General features: G+C 48.5%; 1 protein-coding gene across 2 annotated transcripts; it reads left to right on the top strand.

Moving 5' to 3' along the window:
* Nucleotides 1-2,239: 2,239 nt before the first annotated feature.
* Nucleotides 2,240-21,928, top strand: LOC129670128 (NXPE family member 3-like). Of its 2 annotated transcripts, none has more exons than XM_055598575.1 (5): nt 2,240-2,598; nt 11,871-12,613; nt 13,401-13,483; nt 19,939-20,283; nt 21,217-21,928. In XM_055598575.1, the coding sequence occupies exons 1-5, from the start codon at nt 2,542-2,544 to the stop codon at nt 21,747-21,749; spliced, it is 1,761 nt and encodes a 586-aa protein (XP_055454550.1). In that variant the 5' UTR covers nt 2,240-2,541; the 3' UTR covers nt 21,750-21,928. The 2 variants fall into 2 exon arrangements, with proteins under 2 accessions (XP_055454550.1, XP_055454551.1); XM_055598576.1 differs by having other exon boundaries at nt 2,242-2,598; nt 19,939-20,151.
* Nucleotides 21,929-23,009: the final 1,081 nt, after the last annotated feature.

Here is a 23,009-nt window from a genome sequence, read left to right as displayed (position 1 = left end):
AGAGCTGAAACAAGTTCCTTTTGGTCATGGTGTCTTATCAAGATGGTGTGGACACTCTGAGATGGAGCAGAAACAGACTGACAGGAGTGGGGACGTACAAGGACCTCTGGGCCAACCATGCCCAGCATGGCCCTGAACTCCAATCCTTCTCCTTTTGTCTCTGCTCGTGAAGACTGGAATAGCGATGCCCTAAAATCAGTGTATGTGGTGCTGGGTCAGACAAAGGCAGTTTTGCATATTAGGCAAATACTCCACAAATGAAACAAATAGGGAGGTGTGTATTCCACCATTTGGAGGCACAAGGCTTTAAGCTAGACAAAGAATCCTGTGTGTGGCACACATTATAGCCAGACAAGCCTGGAATTTACAATATTCCTGCCAAGCCTTTCCTGTTTTTCTTGGTACACACCTTGGGAAGTTTTTGATGCTTCTCTTTCTTTCCTACTTTATTGTTTCTGTTTGTTTAGCTTTTAGAGACCAAGTCTTGTGTGTCCCAGGCTTGTCTCAAACTCCCCATGTAGCCTGAGCCCCTTACCATCTTACCTCAGTCTCCTGCGTGCTGGGATTACAGCGAGGTGGCGGGCAGGCTTCTCCGAGCAGGGCAGTGCTAGGACTGGAGCAGAGCTGGGCTCTCCCCATACCAGCCCTTTAGTGACGTTTTGCAAAGGACGTGCTGCTTTCGAGACTGCTGCCTGCCCCACAACAGAGGTTCCAATAGATGGGTTTTTACTCATAAGAAGTATTTGGCTCACCGAACCCTCGATATTAAAGAACCTAGGGCTTGGTATAAGATCCTGGGATTCCAGCTTCTTATAACCCCAATATGAGGTGGGGAGAGGAGCTGAAACAAGCAGATCCCTCAAGCTCCTGGGTCACACTGCTTAGCCAAGTGAGAGGCCCCACCTCAAAACATAAAGGTGGGAAGACCCCGGAAAGTCTGCCTCTGGCCTTCACACACACACATGCACACACCTGCACTAACAGGTACATACACACACTCACCACATATCTCACACAGCTCTCTCGCTCTCTCTCACACACACACATACACACACACACACACACACACACACACACACGCACGCGCGCGCGCACGTGCACGCGAGGGCAGGGAGAGGGGAGTTAAATAGTAATTTAAATGAAATAAGTGTCTGCTGGGTGGTGCCCACGTTTAACCCCAGCACTCAGGAAACACTAAGTTCCAGGCCAGCCAGGGCTACATAGGGAAAGCTTGTCTAAAAAGGGTAATAATCAGGTAGGTGTGCAGAAGGCGAGGGTCGGGGAAGAGGACAGCTAACTGGTGAGCAGCAGCTGCCCTGAAGTATAACCCTTAACAAGCTGATTTCCTCCTCCAGCCTAGGTTGCCTGGTGGGTCCTCCATTTTCAGCATAGTCCAGGCTGGCCTCCAACACACTCGCCGTATTCATGTAGATTACCGTGAGGTCTCGGGGCCGAGGACCTGGGCCCAGTTCTCAGCACCCACGAGGTTGTTCACAACCACCCGTGACTTGCAGAAGACCCTCCCTCCTCTGGTCGCAGAAGACGCCAAGCACGCCTGTGGTGCACACACAATCCTCAGGTAAAACACGCGTGCACGTGAGCTAAAGTAAATAAATCTTCAAATCCTTGTTTAAAAGATGCAATATAAGCTCTTTCTACAGTGAAGAGTCAGAAAGAGCTGAAATGCTATAAACAAAAGAAGTTTTGACATACTCACATAACAGAAGTCTCTTCTCCTGTTAGGCGATTTAAACCAAAACTACGTCTGTCAGCCAAAAACAAACCTTAAAATGAGTGGGGTAAAAGCAACGAGTGTGGCAGGTCAAAGCACTTGCTAGGCAAGCCCGACAGCCTGAACTGAATAACCAGAACCGCGTAAAGAGGCTGTTTGCAGAGGCCCACATCTGCCGCGGGGTACTACCGCAGAGAAAAGCAGCGGCAGACGGGAGAATCGCCCAGAAGCTCGCAGGCCAGCCAGCCTGCAGCAGCCCGCAGAGAAGAGAGCCGTCCTCCTGACAGAGCGAGCCAGAGAGTGAGCCAGGAGAGTGGAAAAAGTTGCTGCGTTAGCTTGAGGGCAACCTCGGTCCTCCCGGTTCCTCGCCGGTGGTCCCCGAGCCTCCCGCGCCCTCTCGTGGTGAGATCAGGTATTACACGCGGAACCTCGGCGAAATGTGAAAGTTAGGTTTTCCATTTACTCCCCGTGGGTGTCTGTGGAGAGGACACTGTGTTGGGCACGCCTTCCTGCCGGCTCGCCGGGAGCCAGGAGTCTTCCCACACACAAGGCCACACGTGAATGAGGATCCTGTTCTTCCACCTGAGTTCTGCCTCGGCACCTATGTCCTTGAGCCGACTGGACTTCCCGCCCTCAGCAGGCGACAGCATGCGCGCACATCAGGTGACGGTATTCGTGGAAACTGGAAGCCACCACGGTCAGTCAGCTCCTTTACGATGGGTGGGCCTGCTAAACGGATGATGCTGTTAAGCTACCCGGATTCGTTTTCATAACTCGGCAACTGGGCTGCGAGGATCCAGGCTCCGTCCATGGGGTATTCCAAGGGCTACAGGATTCTGGCTGTCGGGTTAGTCTTTCTGGTTTTGGTAAGTACTTTCATTGCCTCTTGTTGGCTTCATTACTGCTTCTCCCTAAGTTTGCATTGGTTAATGCTTTAACCTTGGAGAGTGACCCGAGGGAAGCTCTCATTCTTCCTCCTCCCACTCCTGAGGGGTATTCAGGAGCATCGACTGCAGGGAGAACTTTCTAGGAGTGTGGGCAGGGGCATGTTGGGGTCCATCAGGGAGTCTACGCTCGGAGGAAGCTGTCCAGGGAAGTCCCGATGGAGAAAAAGCGTGAGTGAGAATAAGGACTATGGCTGGGAAGGCATGAGCGGATGTCTGCTTGCCCTACACAGCGCGACGGCAGCAAGGAGAACACTTCTACCTATGTCTAGGTCAATGAATAAATGAGATTAATGGGCTTCCTTACAGGGGCACAAGGAAGAGGTTGTCCACCCCCCCCCCCCAAATAAAACAAGCCAAAAATTAGGCTCCAAGCAACACTCCCTGAAGCTGCAGAAACTCTCCTGTTAGGAGCTTCTCTGTGCCCCAGCACCTCCAGACACCACATGCATCTGGAGAACTGCAGACAGCTGGACAAGGTTAGGGATGGGGGCAGCTGGACTCCCAGGTGAGGCTCTAATGACCCTCCCCGAGCCCTCTGTCTACACAAGAAAGACTACAGACGCCTTTGCAGGCTGTCACAGCTGCCCTGGTGAAGACAGTGGTGGCCACGTCCCACACCATCAACTCGAGTTCTCAGTTCTTTTTTAGAAGGGTTCTCTATGTTCCTGATTAAGAGAAAGAAGTTTTGTGGTTTCACTTTTAGCCTGGAGTGAAAAAGTCAAGAGAATAGAAAAAGGTCTGGTGTATACACACACACACACACACACACACACACACACACACACACACACACAGGATTGGGGTGGGTGAAGGGGAGGATAGACCATAATGTGAATGAATATGATCAAAATACATTGTATACATGTATGAAACTCACATAGCAAATAATTTTTATTTAGGCCAGGCAGAGGTGGTGCACGCCTTTAATCCCAGCACTCAGAGGCAGGCATATCTCCGAGTTCAAGTTCACCTTGGTCTACAGAGCAAGTTCAAGGACAGCCAGGGCTACACAGAAGAAGCATGTCTCATAAGGCATAAAAAGAAAACAGATTTAAATACCTGCCACGAACAGAAGCAAGCTAGTAGGAGATTAGGGTACCGCTTTATTTCTTCTTTGAAGTTATACTCAAGAAAAAGCCAACAGTTGTTCCGGAAGAGGCTTTTCCTGTTTATCAAAACCGGAATTTTAACTCACAGGGTATTGTTACTGGTATTTGAGCAGCAACTTTATGGAAATGTAGAAACTGAATGATTTGAACTATAAAAAGACAGATCAGACATTATTCTGAGAGCAACTAGCCTATGAAACAAGCTCTGTGCCAATTTCCAGTAAGATCTGTCTCAAAAAACCACCGAAAGGAAGAAAGGAGAAAGAAAGAAAGAAAGAAAGAAAGAAAGAAAGAAAGAAAGAAAGAAAGGGAGAGAAGAGGACTATTTGAGCTGGCAAGGAAGATCAGCTGGAAGAGGGAAGGATAGAAAAGGGGGCAGTGGAGGGCTAGAGAGAGCTCATGGTTAAAAATTCTTGCTGCTCTTCCAGAGGACCCGAGTTCAGTTACCAGCATCGGTGTCTAGTGACTCACAATCCCTGTAACTCCAGTTCCAAAAGACCTGACACCCATCTCTGACCTTCATAGGCCCTGAACATGTGTGGCAAACACATACATACATGAATAAGAAAACAAGTATTTTAAAAAGAATAGAGAGTTAGGCATAGTGACACACAGCTTTAATGCCAGCACTTGGGAAACAGAGGCAGATGAATCTCTGTAAGCTGGAGACCAGCCTGCTCTAGAAAAATGAGTCCCAAGCCAGGCACTGTCACACAGTATCAGGTGGAATAGCTGGCCCCACTCCTCAACATTTGCAAGTAAAGATATTTGGACAAAAGGGTATACTGTGGGACACTGCACCTTTTATAGTGAGATTTTTTTCCTTTTGGGGGCTAAGTTGCCAGGGCAGAGGGTGGATAAGGGATGAGGGAATGAGTGGGATTGGAGTGCATGATGTGAAATTCACAAAAAATCAATAAAAAGTAAAAAGAGAAATAGGAGGTAAAAGAAAAAACAGAGAAATTTACTATCATCATCAGATTTCTGTATTTCTCTCTTTTTTTCACGGTATGCAGCTTTTTTGTTGTTGTTGTTTCTGTTTTCTTCGAGACAGGGTTTCTCTGTGTAGCCCTGGATGCTCTGGACTCACTTTGTAGAGCAGGCTGGCCTTGAACTCATAGCGATCCACCTGCCTCTGCCTCTCTGAGCCCAGCGGTGTGCAGCATTTTGAATTATGACAGTATAGTTAATTTTGAACTTCAGAGTAGAGTCATAAGGAAGCATGGGTTTATGTGTGTCATGCTTTATGAGGTTCATACATTTTACATCTGTTACTATGCCAAACTCCACTTGGTTAACATCTGCCATCATTCCAGTTTGTGAATTACCATGATTTATTTGACCACTGTGCTGTTGATAGAGAGTCGGTGTGGAGAAGCACACCGTTGATCCTGGCACCCAGGAGACAGGGGCAGCTGGATCTCTGTGATTCTGAGGCCAGCCCGAGATACATAATGAGTCTGAGGACAGCCGGGCTACACAGAGAAGACTCTGTCTCACAAGATCAGGGGTAAGGGAGGGGGGTCACAAAAAGAACAAGAAAGAAGAGTAAAAGAAATTTGGCTACTTTCAGTTTGGGGATTATTATTTCTTTTTTTCTTTTTTGAGACAGTCTCCTGTTGCCCAGGCTTGTTTCAGCCGGGTCACGTATGGGAGGATGACCTTGAACAATCTCCTCTGTCTCTTCTTCTTCCTCCTCCTCCTCCTCCTCCTCCTCCTCCTCCTCCTCCTCCTCCTCTTCCTTTCCACAGCATTGGGGATGGAACCTAGGACCTCACACATGCTAGGCTCTTGTCACAGCTCCAGCCTTGGCCTTGAACTTCTGATTCTTCTGCAATTGCCTCCCCGGTGATGGATGCAACTGGAGGAGGCCTGTACCACCACACGAGACTCCAGGATTTCCTGCATCTTACACAATCATCCTGAGGTGCAGCTCCCAGTTTGGGAGTGTTTTAAGCACTCCTACCATGAGCCTTCTGTCCCAGTGTCTTGGTGCATAGCACACTGTAGCAGTGAGTATTTATATGAGCCAAATTGCTTGGTCCTAGCATACACACATATTAAAGTATGAAAACAACTGCCTGGTCTCTTTTAGTATTGAGAGATGTGGTTGCTTTCTATCCTTGCTAATATTGCAAGGATCTAGAAATTATGTTAATATCATTTCTATAAATATGCAGAGCTTTTCCAAGGTGGTTTATTCACTTTCTTCATAATTCAGCTGAGGGTCTATTCACAGATTTCTTGGTCGTTTGAATTCTCCTTTATTGAAAAATCACTGCCCTGGGCATGGTGGCACATGCCTTTAGTCCCAGCATTATGGAGGCGGAGGCAGGTAGACCTCTGAATTCGAAGCCAGCCTGTTCTACAGAGTGAGTCCCTAAACAACCGGGGCCACACAGAGATCTTCTGCCCATCTTTCAAATTTATTATCTTTCTCTCTCTCTCTCTCTCTCTCTCTCTCTCTCTCTCTCTGTGAGTTAGAGGCCAGCCTGGTCTACAAAGCAAGTCCAGGACAGTCAAGGCTACACAGAGAAACTGTCTCAAAAAAAATGCTTTGAATATTAGACAAGTTTCAGCCCCTTGCAAGTCCTGTAAGGTTAACTTGGGCTGTTCCCAGTGCAGTGAGTTTTGTCCACCAATGACTAGCAGTCCAGTTAGTTCCTGTCCGTATGCAGTACAGGGACTAGGTGTTTAAGCATAACCAGCAATCCTGCTGCTTGACTGCTTTTCAGAAATGATTAACTCTATTCCCAGGATCCCTTTCTGTATTATAGAGTCTGTTTCTTTGGTTCTTTTTTCTGTCTCCTAAAGGACAGAGTTTTGTTTAAAGGAAATTTTTCCCCTGGGAGCCAGTTTTACAATCCCTGTTTTCGAAATGGAAATTCCCTTGTTTCAACAACCTAGGAGCCCAGCCTCAGAGTGTGCAGAGAACTGGAAACACCGATTTCTACCTCAAAAGATAAATTCCTGTCTTTTCTTTTCTCCATGCAACTAGGCATAAAAGCAGACATCAGCAAGTAGAGGCCAAGATGAATAGAGGTTGCTGGTCTGTAGTCGCACTAGCTAACGCCTTTCCTGGTGTCTGTCTCCCTAGGTCCAGGCCTACGAATGGTGGCTAGACTGTGACCTGTATCCATACCCATTGTGCAAAACACAAGGCTTAGGAGGAGGTAGAGGGGCAGGGAGTAGGAGGGCCCAGAGTCCAGAGATCGTCCACTTGGCTGCAGCGTCTGTGGCTTCTGCTTTCTCGAGCTGGGTGTGGTGGTGTAACACCAGCTCTCTTTGCTGCTGGAGGGCAGACAGTCACCTTGTGAGGTGTTCCCCACCCAGACTGCGCCCCAGGAGCCTAAAATTCCTCCAGGGACTTTAATTCATTCTTAAAAGGTCCCTTTAAAAACTAGCAAGTGCTGTTATCCTCCCCAGCCCCCGCAGGCCAGATCTTGGTGAAGAGTTTTAAGGGGTGTTTGTCTCTCCCTTGGACTCCATCCTGGCTAAGGACACTGTTTGCCTTAAGCACCGAGCTGGCAATGGGCTGAGACATCTCCCCTGAGCTGCCCAGTCTCGGTATAACATCCCTTGGTCTGAGCAACTCAGAGAGTTTTGTGGACCCTGGGTGAGTAGCCTGGTGAAGGTTTCTTACCAACAGTCCTGCCAGTTGTTTTGGGAAGAATGATCTTTTCTCTCAGCTCCTCCATCAGTCTGTGGGCTTGAGCTGTCCATTTCTTCTCTACTACGGAGTCTCTATATTATCAGAATGTCAATAGACCCCACTGGTCTTAGGACCCTTTGTTGGGCAGCCAGGTCAAAAGCCCAGTAGTGGAGGACAGCAATTTGTGGAGGAAGCCAAATGCCCTTTAGGTGGGCCAAGAATTTTAATATCTTCTCCCACCTCCAGTGATGAGAAACCCTCTTTCTCTATAGATCATACTGTGGAAATTCCAAGTTGTAAAACAACAAAAAACAAAAGGCAAACAAACAAACAGTCCATGGATGGAGTGGACCTTCCTTTTCCCATCTGAGAGCCCGGGTCAGACCAATCAGTTCTGCCCTCTGGACTGAGGAACCTGGCTTGGGGTTGGATCGTTTTGGTTAAAGGGCTGTAACTGCAACGTGCCTGGTTTCAGCTCTCAGCTCTGACAGTCATGGAGGAGCCCCTGTGTCTTCAGGCACGCAGGTAGCTGAATTGATGGCAGTGGGTTTTTCAAATCAGACTGGAGGGTGGGCCAGTAGTACGGCCTAGTACTGGGTCATACAGTCATTAGACAGCCAAGGTTCTGGTGCTCCTCAGAGGAGGGCCTCAACCACGCCATTGGGTGCTGGTGAGTGAAAGATCCGGATCCAGAGTTAGCTTGGTTGCTCTTTTTCATTGAACTAGCAGTAGCCAGCACAGTTTTTAGACAAGTGGGCCATCCTGTGCCTACAGGGACCAAACATTTGGATGGGTATGTCACAGGGCATTTCTGTGGCCCCAAAGTTTGGGTACCTATAAGTCTAGTTTTGTCCCATCATCACAGAAGGTGATAGTGGCTTTCAGTTTATACAAAAGGTCTTGTCCCTAGTAGTTTTCTGTTGTTAAATATTTTTTTAACTACCTCCAGGGACTGGGACCTACTTATACCTTGAGTTTTTAAAACTTTTATGACTTTTTTCTAATATTTGGAGCTGAGTAGGTAACAAAGAAAATATTTTTTTTTTTTTTTTAGTAGTTATCTTTAATCCTTTAAAAAGGATCTAGTAAAAGCTGTTTAAAGTCTCCTTGTCGGCGTTGGACAGGAAAAATCCATTCTATCTAGGCTGCATTCCTGGCTCTGATTCCCCTGCCCATCCCAGTGGCAGTTCTTTAAAACTGTTTTCGGAGAATGGTGTGTTTTATGGATCATTGGTTGAATTCCCCTTCTCTGGGGCTGCTGAGAGCAGACGCAGAGCTCTGCTCATCTGCAGTGACTATTTCCCCAACTCTGTGTGCATTCTGTGTAGACGGCAGCGGGCCCTGAGTGAGAGGCCCGCCTCCACCCAGGGACCAACCCTGACAGTGAGCAGGGCTCAAACAACAGAGCTAGCAGGCGCTCCTGCTCCAGGAGTGGGGGGTCTCCCTGGGTAACCTGGCAGAACCAAAGGGATTCAGGTGCCAGTGGGGTGGGGGGCGAGGCAAAGGTCTTAAGCCTATGGGGGGGGGTTGTCTAACACCGGGGAAAGCCATTGGTTAACACAGGGAAACAGAACTGACAGAGGTGCGTAGAAAGACACAGACACACAGTAAAAACAACGAGGGCTGGCCGCCACACATCCACACACTTGAACAGACAGCGGTCCAGCCATGTCTCCCACGGACACCGGACATTGGATCAGCAGCCACGTCCGACCTCCACTGTGTGTCTAAACAGAAGGCACTTTAACCAGACCTATCTCCCGAGGTGACAGCCCAGTGACTTCCTAATTTGTTTCCTTTTGGGGTGGAGATGGGAGACCCCTCTGAAGACTTAGTTGATTGACCAAAGGGAGCCCTGGGGTCATCCCAGGCAGCAGTCTCCTGACCATTGCACTTCTCCTTGTTCCAAGGGGCCCTGAGGTCTCAAGGTCCAGTCTCTGGGATCTTGCTGGGGCCTCCAGAAATGTTGTGGGTATTCACCAGCGAAGGCTGCTTGCACGTAGGCTTAAGCCAATAGAAAGCCTTCACTATCAGGCCAGTGACCACACTGGGTGTTTGGTAATCTCACTGTAGCCCCGAGCATTTCTCAGGGTGAGCTTTTAAACACAGAGGCCATGTCCTGGGTTGACATACTTCAGTTAACAAGAACAGCTGTCCAAGAGCAGAACTACAGAGCCAAAAAGCAAGGTTAGCACATTTAGGAGACTTTGCCATAGCTGTCAGCTTTGCTGGATTAGGTCTCTGTTTTTACTTTTGGCAGGTGGTGCTGCCTGTGTAGTGAGTTTTACAGCCTTAATGACATTTCTTTCATGGAGTCATTTGCACTAAGCTCTGGAGCCCTTTTCAGGACCTGGGAACAGAACCCTGGTCCTCTGCAAGAGCAATATGTGTTTTTAACTCTTGATCCATCTCTAGCCCCATGACTACAGATTTTTTAAGTTACCAATTGTCATCTCATGTGTGCTAGTGTAGGTGAGAGATGCCCCCAGAAGCTCCAGTATTTGGACATTTGGTCCTCCTTTGCTGGTGGCATTTGGGAAGTTTGGAAGGTGTGGTCTTGCTGAAGAGTATGTGTCATTAGGGCTGGCCTTTGAAAGCTTGAGTATGACCTGACTTCCAGTTTTCTGTGCTTCATGCAAAGTGAGAATGTGAGGCCTCAGATTCTTGCTTAATTCTTTAAATTTACTATTATTTTGTGTAATGTGTGGAAAGGTAAAGGTATATAATGGTATGGGATGGTGATATGTATGTGTGTGTGAGAAAGAGAGACAGAGATAGACAGGAGAGAGAGAGCAAGAGAGAGCTGCTTCCTCCATGTCTTGTAGAACTCAGATCACCAGGTTTATACACAGCAGGCACGTTAACCCTCTGAGCCACCTTGCTGCCCCTATTTCATGTTTTTGTTTTTGTCTGTAACAGGATCTCCAGTAACCCCAGGCTTTTCCTATCCAAGCACAGCCTCAGCAATGGACGTGACTGGGTGGGAAGGGAATGAATAACATATAAACACATGGGCACACAGAAAAGCTCAGAGCTCTCTTATGGAGAATCAGCACACCCAGGGAGTTTATCAAATTTCTTAAATACTGTTAAACAGAAGCTGGGGTTATCGCATCCAGCTGAACAAGGAAGCAGATTCAGGGTATACCGCTCAACAAGGAAGCCTGTGTAGAGGAGCAGCCTTTGGGCAGATTATGGTGGATACAGCACACATTCACTCAGGAATTCATCCAGTCAGGCCTTGCTCCACTCCTCAGCGAGCCCTCAAATTGCCCAAGAATGACCTGAAATTACTGATCATCCTGCCCTGGCCTTCTGAGGGCTGGAACCACAAACATACCATGCCTGGCCTTATGTCAGGCTTCTAAGTGTAATAGTCAGTTTATAATTTGCAAACACACAATCAAGGAATTAGGATGTTGATTCTCAGCGTGTTCAGTATACGGGGCAAATGAAATAGCATTTATATGCAGATGGTATGTACTTTCTTGATCTGTGAACATAGTAATCAGGGAAACTTTCACAGAATCCATTTCCTGGCCCTCCTTAGCACCATTTTCTTAGTCCTACCTACCTTCAAACCTTGTTGATCTACCAATGTACACAGTGAGGTTCCTCTTGGTTCTCTTTCTCCAGTTTAGATTGTTAAGTCCTTGGGTCTGCAGAATCTGTAAACACATGTGGTACTGTTCTCTATATATCAGATAATGTCAACAGTGGGATCAACAAGATGGCTCAGCAGATAACGGAGACAGTTGCCAAGCTATTATCCTCTGGACATGGACAAAGGAGAAATGACCCTACATATTGTCCTCTGACCTTCACATGTGGGCCACAGTGGACATATGTATGCATGTACATCCATTTGTGTGTACAGACAAATACACACATGCACACACAAAAACACATTGTTTAAAAAGAAAAGAAAAACATAAGAGGCATTTGAAGCTAGAGAAATGGCTCAGTGGTTAAGAGCACTGGCTGCTGTCACAGAGTACCTAGGTTTAGTTCCCAGCACCCACAGGGCAGCTCACAGCAATTTGTACCTCTGGATCCAGGTGATTCAATGTTCTCTTTCAGTCTCCTTGGACAGCAGGCATGCATGTGGTACACATACAGAAGGGAGCAAAGAATTCGTACATAAATATCTTTAAAAAAATAAAATGAAGATAAAGAAGAACCCCAATGGTGCCCCAGTTTCCTAGGTAATATGGGGTGAGCTGAGACTCCCCAGAAATTCCAGTAACACTGTTACTGCAGCCTTGAGATCTCTTTCACACAAAGGTGATGGTGACTCAAATGCCAGGCTTAGGAGTGACAGAATGGGTCAGGTGGGTCTCCTAGGAGCTTCTCAGCCAAGTGGAGCACCTCCTTCCAAGAGTAAAATGGGGCACACAGCACACTGGCATGTTCTCCTGCTTTACCCACAGGTGTTGTATCTCATGATGTCTTGGCCTGAACCCGTGACCCGTTGGATCCCACAACCTCTTCCTGCCGCTGCATATGTCTCAGAGTCTGTCAACTGGGATTCTCTCCCTCAAGAACTCACCAACCTGACCAGCCTTCTATACTGGCCTCCAACTGGTGGGCACAACAGTGACTTTTTGGCCTCAACCAGCCCCAAAACCTCCACCTACCACCTGGTGGGTCCTGCCCAGGCCACCTATATTCTGGGAAGTAACCTAGAGGCCATCCTTGTGGCTAGGGATCACTGGGGTAGGCCCAAGGCTCATGGTGGGGATCTGTTTCGGGCACAGCTGCTGGGCCCGGAAGTGAAGGCAGGAGTCCCAGGGGAGGTGAAGGACCTGGAGAATGGCACCTACCTCTTGTCCTTCCCCCTGCTCTGGGCTGGCAGGGCCCAGGTGCAAGTGCGGCTGATCCACTCCAGCGAGGCAGTTGGGGTCCTGCGGAGAGTCTGGAGAGAAACACGGGCCACCGTGGATTTTAGAGGGTATTTCCAAGGAACGAATGGCATTCAAGAGGTTGTCACCTGCAACGTGGACCCCCAGTCGACTGGAGCCAGAGGGCCGACCTGCCAGTACAAGGATGTGGTTTCTGGGGAGATCTGGTTCTGTGCTCAGCCCCCAACTTTGCCCTGCAGTGCTTTAGTGGGTCACTCGAGTGGACGTTACCTGAAGGTGACCACACCATATGATGAACTCCTGCTGGCTGGGTAAGACACCTAGAATCTTGAATGTTCCCAGTTCTAACTGCAGGTATGTGGAGGTCAGGAGAAAACTTGAGGAAGTCAGTTCTCTCCTTCCACCATGAGGGGCCCAGCTATCACACTGAGTCTGTCAGGCTTGGCAACAAGTACCTTCATCATCACCACCATCAACATCACCATCATCATCACCATCATCACCATCATTATCATCAACATCACCATCATCATCACCATCATCACCATCACAATCATCATCACCATCAACCTCATCATTCAGGGTTTCCTGATGCCCAGAGTGAACTTGAATTCCTTGGTGTTTAAGGGTGACCTTTTAGTGCAGGCAGAAAAGTCAAGTTCAAGGACCTTCTTGGCTTGGGATGCCTGAGCATGAGATCCTGTGTCAAAAAGGCAGGCATGAGGGGGGATGCGGGTGGAGGGTTATTTTCATAGTGACCGGTGTTTCTGTAACAATAATAATGACATTTATTACTCTTTCTAGATTGTAGTGCCAGGAAAAGTACATTTTCTCACTTGCTGTGGAGCTCTGTTTAGTATGAAAGAGATCTACATGGCTCTTTGGTTATCTTAACTATTACTGAACTATTACTGAAGGTTTTTCTCCTCCTTGTCTGCTCCTCCTAACTACCCTTCTCTCCCTGTGTTAGTGTGCTGGCTTTATTGTGGTGGCCTGGAATTAGGCAGAGGATAAATAGCCAGTCAATCATGGCATGCTCTTTGCAAATCAAATGTCCCCTGGTCAACTGCCCTCAAAGCTCATACTCTGTTTCTTCAGGAATGTGACTGACCAGAAACTCCCTTCAGGCATCCCTGCCTTCCTGGTCACACCAGCAGAGCCTGGAAACAGGAGTGATATGGGTGAGTGAGGCTGGAACAGGTTGGGGTTGGAAATAATCATCAGCTTGGATGGGTTGTGGGCCTTTTTTTTGTTTCTGTGAGTGTGTGTGTGTGTGTGTGTGTGTGTGTGTGTGTGTGTGTGTGTGTGTTATGGGTGGGCTTCTCTCTCCTGTGCAGATGTATCTAGAGGCCAGGCTGATGTAAGATTGTTCTCCCCAATTGCTCTCTCTCTTATTGGATTTTACTTTAAGTTGTGTTGTTTCTTGCAGGGAAAGCAGTTTCATCTCTGGCAGTAATCTGATAACTGAGAGCAATGAAAGTAGGAAAAATTGGGGTCCTGCCAGCCCAAGGGTGTCTGAGTAGGTGGTGAGCAGAGCTCAAGCTGGAAGGAAGAGCTGATTCTGGTCCTTCCAGCCATAGCAAGCTAGCAAGGGAGGGCCAGTATTCATATTATTGTCTGTAAAGGTTCTGTTTTGGGTGTTGATTTTGTTTTTGTTTTTCTGAGACAGGGTTTGTCTGTGTAGCCTTGACTTTCCTAACTCACTTTATAGACCAGGCTGGTCTTGAACTCACAGAGATCTGCCTGCCTCTGCCTCCCTGAGTGCTGGGATCACAGGCATGTGCCACTGCACCTGGCTCCACAGAGGTTCTAAATCTGGTGTTTGCAAAGCACTAAACCGAGAGGCCATGACTAGCCAGGCACTCACAGTATTCAGAGGGACACAACCTCTCTCCCGGGGCTCCCTCAGACAGGAAGAACCTGGAGGCATTGATGCCCCCCTCAAGAAGTGAGGGACCCCTGTGTTCATCATTTCCCCAGCCCAAAGGGAAACTGAAGTGAGGGGCAAAGAAGATCTGTAGGGGCCTCCCCAACAGCAGACAGAGCTGGAGTGAGGGTGGTGCTTGATTGTCCACAGGAACAACACACACAAAGAGAGAGAGAGAGAAAGAGACAGAGAAAGACAGAGACAGAGAGAGAAAATGAAGCCTTTCTTAAAAAAAAAAAAAAAACCCTGCTCCACCTCTGATGAGCACAAAGAACACTGGGCACAGGGTGGAATGTACCAGTTGCTTTATCCCTGAGGAGACCACATACAGTGCCCCAGAGAAGGCAAAGTTGGTCTAGAGCCTCAGGAACAGTGATCCAAGTGTGCAGCCACTCGAAGGTCTGGGCCAGGGTTCGAACAGCCTGATTGCCAGCATCCTCTAAGCCCCAAACGGATGGACACTGACCCAAGTACTTGAGGGGTTTCAATGTGTGGGCCACCACTTCTGGAGGGAAGGTGCTGGCCACAAGCCACCAAGCCCTAGGCTGGGGGAAGGGCTCCAGCTGTGTGCATGAAGCACCCAGCCAGCAGGTCAATGTTCTGGGGCAGTAAACATGGCCAATCCTATAGAAAGGTCCTGTTAGATTTTTCAGACAAGTCTCTCACTGAGCATGGAGCTGGCTTTTCAGCTAGGCTGGCTGCTCAGTGAGGCCCTGGGCTCTGCTGTCTCCACCTCCCCAAGTGCTGGGGATCCAGGCACACCACACCCAGCTATTACACATGTTCTACAGTTCAATCTCCCTTGCACACACCCACCAAATCATCTCCCCAGCCCTATCATGGATTTTATTCCAGAACTTTAACCTCCTTCCTGCCGGGGAAGTATGTGCTGTGGTCAGCCCTGAGGTGTAACAGCATACTTCCTGGCTTCAAATGCTCTCACTGTCTTTTACTGTGCTTTTATGAGCCAAATTTGTGGGCTGGAGAAATGGCTTAAAGGAAGCATACTTGTCCGATACTCAGACAAAGTACAAGACACCATCCCTGGCTCTGATAAGAAAATATTTTAGTAAGGTGTAACACACGTACAAACAACAGCTGTGTACATATATAATCTATGCAATGTCCTGAATTTACAATAAGGATACACCTTTGAGGCCACCTCCACAATCCGTGCTGGACATATATCTATCACCTCCTTGATGCCAAACTTTTAAGCTTAAGGATGTCAGGAATGATGAGTACAGGAACAAGGGGCTGGAGAGGGGCTCTGAGGTTCAGAGCCCTGGCTGCTCTTCCAGAAGACCTGAGTTGAGATCTCAGCAACCATGTTGGGTGACTCTCACCTGCCTGTGGTTTCAGCCTAAGGGAATCCTCCATCTGGCCTTTGCACACGGATGGCATACACACAAGCACATATGTTAAAAAAATAAAGAACACCAGAGTAAATTCAGCTTCTGCTGGGCAGTGTGGTGCCTACCTACCAGGTTGGCACTCTGGAAACAGTAAGGCCACAGTTCAAGCCTGGCCTCTCCTCGTATTGAATTCAAACTTAGGGTGAAACCCAGAGCTTCGTGAGGCCAGGCAGGCGTGCTCCAGCTGTGTTCCTAAGTCCTGGCACCTCCGTGTTCTCTCCACAGCACCAGCTCTCCCCTCTCCCTCTGGGTCCCTTCTCCCTGCTTCAAAGGGTCCTCTTCAGGCTTGGGCTCTGAATTTGGAGGACGAGGTTGAACAAACACTCATGTGGATCATCTCTGTGGCTCTTCCTGCTCCTTGTAGCCTTCCTTGGTGTGTGGTGGAGAGAGCAGGGCCTAAGCCCTGGGTTCAGGAAGGCAGTGGCACACAGCCTTGGCCTCTGCGGGGTCTCCATTGGCTCTTCTTCACATGCTTGCAATCCTTGGTTCTGACAGGGCTTCTGATGTTGTTCAGCTGAGGTTGGTGTTGCCTCGCTGTTTCAGAGATGGTCTCACTATGCAGGCCTAGCTGTCCTGGAGTGGGCTATATGCAGCAGGCTGGCCTTGAACTCACACAGATCAGCCTGCTTTGGCTTTAAGAATGCTGGTATTAGAGGCGTGCGCTGCCCACGCCTGCTACTTTATTTTGTTTTTGAAACAGTCTTGGGTAACACAGGTTGACCTGAACCTCCTTTTTTCAATTTTTAAAAAGTGTGTGTGTGTGTGTGTGTGTGTGTGTGTGTGTGTGTGTGTGTGTAGGTCAGAGGGCACCTTGCTGAGATAGAGTCTCTCTTTTCACCTCATGGGTCCACATCAACCTCAGGCCATCAAGACTGGATACTGAGACACATTAACGGCCTTTGAAAATTACTCACCTGTTTATGATTACATATGTGTCCATGCGTGGGTGAGGGTATGTGTATGCCACAGTGTGTGTGAGGTCAGAGGAAAACTCTGTGGAGTAGTTGTCACCTTCCACCTTTATGTGGGGCCTGGAGAATTGACTCAAGTCACCCCCAGGCTGCCACAGCAAATGCCTTTACCCACTATGTCACTTTGTGGGCACAAGCTCAAGGTTCTGACCCCTTTGCCCTGTCTCCTGAGTTACAGGCCAGAAGCTGACACAGCTGGCTTATTCAGTGCTGAGATTTGAACCCAGACCAATAAACATAGTAGATAAACATTCTCTAAACTCAGCTCAATCTCAAGCCATTTATGTACTTTTTGTGTGTTTCTTTCTTTTGAGAAGGGTCTCACTATGTAGCCTTGGCTGGTCTGGAACTTGTTATGTAGACCAAGATGGCCTTCAATTCATAGACACTGGTTGACTCTGCCCCCCCCCCCCCATAGGCTTGAGCTACCGTGCCTGGCCCGTCATCATTTTCCTTGATCACCGTAAACTATATAATGTCTAGGAACTCAGTGTTTCCATCTCTAAGTGGAGACAGGAACAGTGCTCCATCCTGAGTGTGGAGGTGTACACCTGGAGCTCTGTAATCAATTAATTGTAGATCTATTTCCTGTGGGCTTCTATGTCTCCTTCCTCCACCCAATCCCCGTCAATACCCCAACACCAAGGAGGAAAGAAAGCTTAGTGGGTAGAAGGGACCGTAATCCTCTTTAGGTTCTTCCTGCAGGTTAGGGTCATTGGGCTCCTTGGGGCAAGTCCAACCTTCATAGTTAGGAGACCTGACTTCTCACCAAACTGCACCAACAGCAACCAGGAGCAGCAGGGGGAAGCGGCAGCCCTCTTCTTCCTCAGAGCCACCGACCCTGGGTCTCTCCTGGCTTGGCATTTATTGTCTCTAGAGTTGCCAGAATTAAACTATCTGAGCTGCCAAAGTTCAGGGTCCTCTCAGAGTCTGCACGGGACAAATTGTCAGCTCCTGTGGGCAATCTGGGGCAGCCCCATATTTCACACCTGGGATTCAAACAAAACCATGTTTGCATAACATAACAATTTGTTTTGTTTTGATTTTTTTTTTTTTGAGACAGTCTGGGTAGCCCTGACTGTCCTGGAACTTGCTTTGTAGCCCAGACTGGTCTCAAACTCACATAAATCTTCCTGCCTCTGCCTGCTGAGTGCTGGGATTAAAGGCATGTACCACCATGCCTGGCACATTACTGAGTTTTGACAGAAACCAAAACTTCCACTACACTTCCCTCCTTTAGTCTAAAAAAGAAGAAGAAGAAGAAGAAGAGAAACTGGCCTTTTCTCTAGTATGAATGAGACTTGTTGCTTTCTTGAAGCAAGGAACTATTGTCAAAGAACCAAACACTTTTTGGATCAATGGTTTCTTGTATAACCTTGTAACTCTGGGCTGCTCATGTCTGGAATGGCTTGTACTTTTTGCTGCTGAGTCTTGAGCTAGGAATTCAAAGCCGTTTGCTAATGGCAACAGATTACCTCGTATGTTACTCTTGGACCTGCACTCATCGGACCAGTGATGCCTTTTACCACAGTGCCCACAAACCCCAGGAAAATCAGCCATTTGTGCCTTGAACACAATGGTGCCAGAAATGGCTTTGCTTTTCTGGCAGAAAGGACCATATTTCTCAGAGTTAACACACTGGGGCTGTTTTGAGTTCTGAGGCTTTTAGCAGCTGGGTCCCAATTTCTTTTCAAATGACCATATTTACTGCAGTTGAAGCAACAAGTGTTTTGGTATCTAAGGCTTTGGCTGGCTACTGAGAAAGCTGCTGGTGGTAAGCTTGTAACCCAGGGCTCTCCTCAGGCAGCTCAGTTTGCTCAAGATTAACCCTTTCTCTTGAAACAGGCTGTTTCTCTTTAACCTTTTCTCCCTGTACTTCTCCTGGGTCCCCAGCCTGCCCAGGAGCTGTGAGAACTTGACACCAAAAGTGCATGGAGTTGGGCAGGGTGGCAATTTCAGGAAACTCTGGTTCTCAGTCTGTACCCTTTTGTTCTCCTTTTCCAGTGGTGCTTTCGCTTCCAAGCTATTCCATCTCAAGCCACAAACTCTCTAGTTGCACAGCCAACTCTGCAATCCTCTCAAACGTGAGAGGATCAAGTGATAATTCTGGTTTCTATATTCTATCCAGTGTTCGTTTCTTAGACCCCACATAACCACTTGAACTTTGCCAATTGTTCAACCATTCTCCCAATCTTTATTGAATGGAATACAGGAAGAAGACTAAGCAAAAACAGAAAATTCCCTCTGGGAGCAAAACAGGAGAGAACCCAGTGGCAGTAGCTGCTATGAACTTTTTGCTGACATCTTGAAACAGTATATTAATTCCTTCATACCCTGCTTTTTCCTCTACAGCATTGGAAACCAGATTTTCCACTATTCCAAGCCCTATATCTGAACACCTCTTGTAGGCACCTATATTTTAACTATTTTAGGTTCTTATACCTCTACATCCCTTCTCTACTCCAATCCCTCCCAACTTTAGAACACTATGTACGAGAGAAAGAAGGGTAGTGGGCAGAAGGGCCATAGTTCATTTTACTACTTCCTGATGGTTAGGGTTGTTGGGTTTCTTGGGGCAAGTGCAGTCTTCATAGCCAGGATATCTCCAACTTCTTCATGTCAAACTGCATCAACAGCAGCCAGGACCAGCAGGGGGGAGCATCATTTGCCCCCTTTCTCTCTCTAGACTCTGGCCTTCATTCCCTCTCCACAGTCCTCAGAATTAACCTATCTGCAGCTGGCAAAAGCTCATGCCCATCTCAGAGCCTGCACAAGGGAAATCGTCTGCTGCTGTGGGCAGCCCCCTATCCCACACTTGGGATTAAAACAAAACCATGTTTACATAACATAACTGTTTTTAAAGAAAGCGAAACTTCCACTACAGAGTTCCAGCACTCTCAAGGTGAAGGCCGGAGAATTAGAAAGCCAAAGCCATTCTCAACTGAATAGGAAGTTTAAGACAACCATGAGCTTTATAAGACTGTTTCACACACTCACGTATACACACACACACACACACACACACACACACACACACACACACAGACACCATAACAGAATGTCACAGTTCTCTGTGAGAATACCTGACTGGACCATGGAAATGGATCTATGGGCAAACATGATCTGAGTTTAAACCCTGGGACATACGTGGTGAAGGGAAGAGCTGACTCCCAAAGGCTGTCCTCTGAGTACACACATGTGCTGTGGCCTGCACTCACAAATAAACACATGTGAAGAAGTTAATTTTCAAAACACTGTAAGCAATGCCAGACATTTAGAAGATGGTCATTTTTTTAAAAAATCTGTGTTTCTCTCTCCTCCAGCCTTGCCCTCCAGGCCGCCATGCCGCCCTGGCCACTTGTCTCTAAAACCCTCTGGCTTCTACCACCAAGACCGATGGCACTCGACGTTCTGTTCCAGCCGCTCCTTCCCCACTGCGGACAGCATCCTGAGCTGCCTGGCTGGCCGCATCGTCTACATGATGGGGGACTCCACCCTCCGGCAGTGGTGGGAGTATCTGCGGGACACGGTGCCCTGTGAGCGAGCACGAGGGGAGCATGCGTGCAGTCAGGGTGCAGAAGGCAGACGCAACGGTGCTGAGGGAGGCCCCGGCTTAGCGGACAGGCGGGGCAGGATGCTGGTCTTCCTGAAGGCACCTGAGTGGAGGCGTGAGCTGGTTTGCTCTGTTTTATGAGGCAGGGTCTCACTACGAACGTAGCCCTGGTTGGCCTGGAACTCCCTTTGTGATCAAGATGTCCTCAGAGTCACAGAATCCACCTGCCTGTGCACACTGAACGGTAGATTTAAAGGCATACTCCACCAAGCCCAGCCTGGTTGAGTTTTAACAACTCTGTGTCTGTGTGTGTGTGAGTACATGTCATGGCACAGGTCCTGTGGAGGTCGCAGGACAGCTCTCAGAAGTCACTTCTCTCCTTCCAGGGATGAAGCTAGGCCATCAGGCTTGCACAACTCTCAGCTGATGAGTCATCTCACTAGCCACACCACACTAGGCAAGCATTGCAAACCCTGACCTACATTCCCCTCCAGCATTGTCTGGGATCAAGGTAAATCACAAAGCATTCGAGGGTCTCAGTGTCCCCGTCTATGGGTGGAGACATGAATACTGCTTCAGCCTGAGTGTGGTTTGCACCCCGATAGCTGTAGCTCTCTGGATGTGACAGGAAGGTTGTGAATTCAAGGCCATTCTGAGCTGCAAAGACAGTTAAAGTCTAACGTGGCCTACCTAAGACTCTGTCTCAAATGATTGTACAGACATACACACACAAAAAATTAAAAGACAAAAACATCTTAGTCTGAAATTGGGATCCGCACATCTCCTGGGATCAGGAAGGCAGAAGCAGGAAGGTCTCTGACTTTGAGGCACGCCTGGTCTAGCTTGCTCCAGGTCAGCTAGGGCTACATGGAGAGTACATAAGATGGAAACTGGGTAGGGTGCTACCCACCTGCCACTCCAGCAAGGGGAAGTAGAGGCGGAAGGATCAGGAGCTCATGATAATGTTTTGCACATGTGAAGTGTGAGGCCAGCCTAGGCTGCACACTGGTTCCCTATCTTAATGCCGTCTCTCTCCTCTTTCCCACAGCCCTGAAGCCAGTTGACCTCCATGTCACATATCAGGCGGGCCCCCTGATGGCTGTGGAGACAACTCGGGGGACAGTGTTGCACTGGAGGGCCCACAGCTGGCCCCTGCGCTCTCTCCGCACCCCAGTGGCCTCCCTGCACTCTGTGGCCAGAGAGCTCCATGGCCTGGCTGGGGACCCCTACACGGTGGTGGTGCTGGGCATGGGAGCCCACTTCACCACCTTCCCTCCATCCATCTTGGCTCGAAGACTAGCAGGCATTCGGGAGGCTGTGAAAGCCCTGCTGGACCGGGCACCCAGCACCCTGGTCATTATCAAACTGGCCAACACTGGCTACAAGTCTGTGTATGGCAGTGACTGGCTCACGCTCCAGGTGAACCGTTTGCTCCGAGCTGCCTTTGTTGGTCTTCGGGTGGCCTTTGTGGATGCATGGGAAATGACCTCCAGCTTGGCTCTGCCAGACAGCATCCACCCGGGGAGGCTCATTGTCCGAAATGAAGTGGACTTACTCCTTTCCTTCATCTGCCCCACCTGAGTGCTCCTGAGGGACCTGGGGCTGGATGGAAGGAGAGCCTGGGTGTGGCCACAAACAAACAAACAGCGAATGATGGGAAGCAGAAGCTACCCCTGCTTACCCACTATAAAACTCTAGTCCCATATTTTATGCACCACACAGAGAAATCTAATTTTATATAAAGGAGACAACGTTTTGCACATGCTCTTCTTTTGAAGGTAGGGGCTGGGTGTGGCGTGTGTACAGATATGTGTATGTGTGCCCTCTCCCATGTGTGCACAGAGGCCAGAGGAGATCTCAGGGTCTCCTGTTCTATCACTGTCTTCTTCACTCCCCTGAGAAAGGGTCTCTCCCCTGAACCTCGTCTCTGTCCCTCACAGCCCTGGGAATCAGGCACAAAGTTTGTATCGGAATTTATGTGAGTGCTGGGGTTTCACACTCAAACCCTTGTGTTGGTGTCCTTACCCACTACGTTATCTCTCACATCTGTCTTTTTACTTTTTTAAGACAGGTCTTGGGGTGGAACAATGGCTCAGGGGTTTATAGCACTGGATGGTCTTCTAGGGGAGCAGAGCTGAATTTTCAGAACCCTTATGGCAGGTCACAAGTGTGGGTAACTCTGCTTCCCAGGGGTTGACCACCTTTTCTGTTTCGTGTTTGTTTGCTCTTCCTGTTTTTTAAATATTGTATAGTTATTCTCTTTACATCTCATACTTAGCCCCCTCTCTCCTCTCCTCCTGGTTCCTTCCCTATGTCACTCCCTCATCCCCCTATTCTCCCTCCCCTTTTCCTCAGAAAGAGGGGACCCCCCCTGCCGTGCACACAAATCCCAGAACATCCAGTCTCATCAGGACTGAGCACTTCCTCTATCACATTGTCCTGTCAAGGGAGATCCTGCCAAGGGGGAAGTGATAGAAAAGCATGCAACAGAGACCATGTCAGAAAGCCCTCATCTCCTTTCTAGGGGACCTACATGGAGGCTAAGCTGCCCATTGGGTACATCTCTGTAGAAGGTCTAGGTCTTCTCCATGTATGGTCGCTGGCTGGTGCTTCAGTCTCTGCAGGCCCCTCTGGGCCCAGGTTAGTTGGGACTGTTGGTCTTCCTGTGGAGCTCCTGTCCCCTCCAGGTCCTTCTATCTTTCCCCCTCTCTTCTATAAGGCTCTCTATGCTCCACCCATTGTTTGGCTCATTTTTAGTTTTGATCCTTTGCTGGAGACTCTCAGAGGACAGCAATGCTGTGCTCTCCTGTGCAAATACAGTGGAGCATAATCAATAGTGTC

Source organism: Psammomys obesus, unplaced genomic scaffold, assembly GCF_907164565.1.
Source record: "Psammomys obesus unplaced genomic scaffold, mPsaObe1.curated_primary_1811, whole genome shotgun sequence".
Lineage (NCBI taxonomy): Eukaryota > Metazoa > Chordata > Mammalia > Rodentia > Muridae > Psammomys > Psammomys obesus.
Note: the sequence above shows the minus strand (reverse complement) of the source record. Positions and strands in the feature narration are given on the sequence as shown.

Coding starts and splice junctions, on each gene's coding strand:
- LOC129670128 (XM_055598575.1), top strand. CDS start 2,542: ATGGGGTATTCCAAGGGCTACAGGATTCTGGCTGTCGGGTTAGTCTTT. Junction 2,599..11,870: donor GGTTAGTCTTTCTGGTTTTG/GTAAGTACTTTC, acceptor CTTTACCCACAG/GTGTTGTATCTCATGATGTC. Junction 20,284..21,216: donor GAAGGCACCTGAGTGGAGGC/GTGAGCTGGTTT, acceptor TCTTTCCCACAG/CCCTGAAGCCAGTTGACCTC.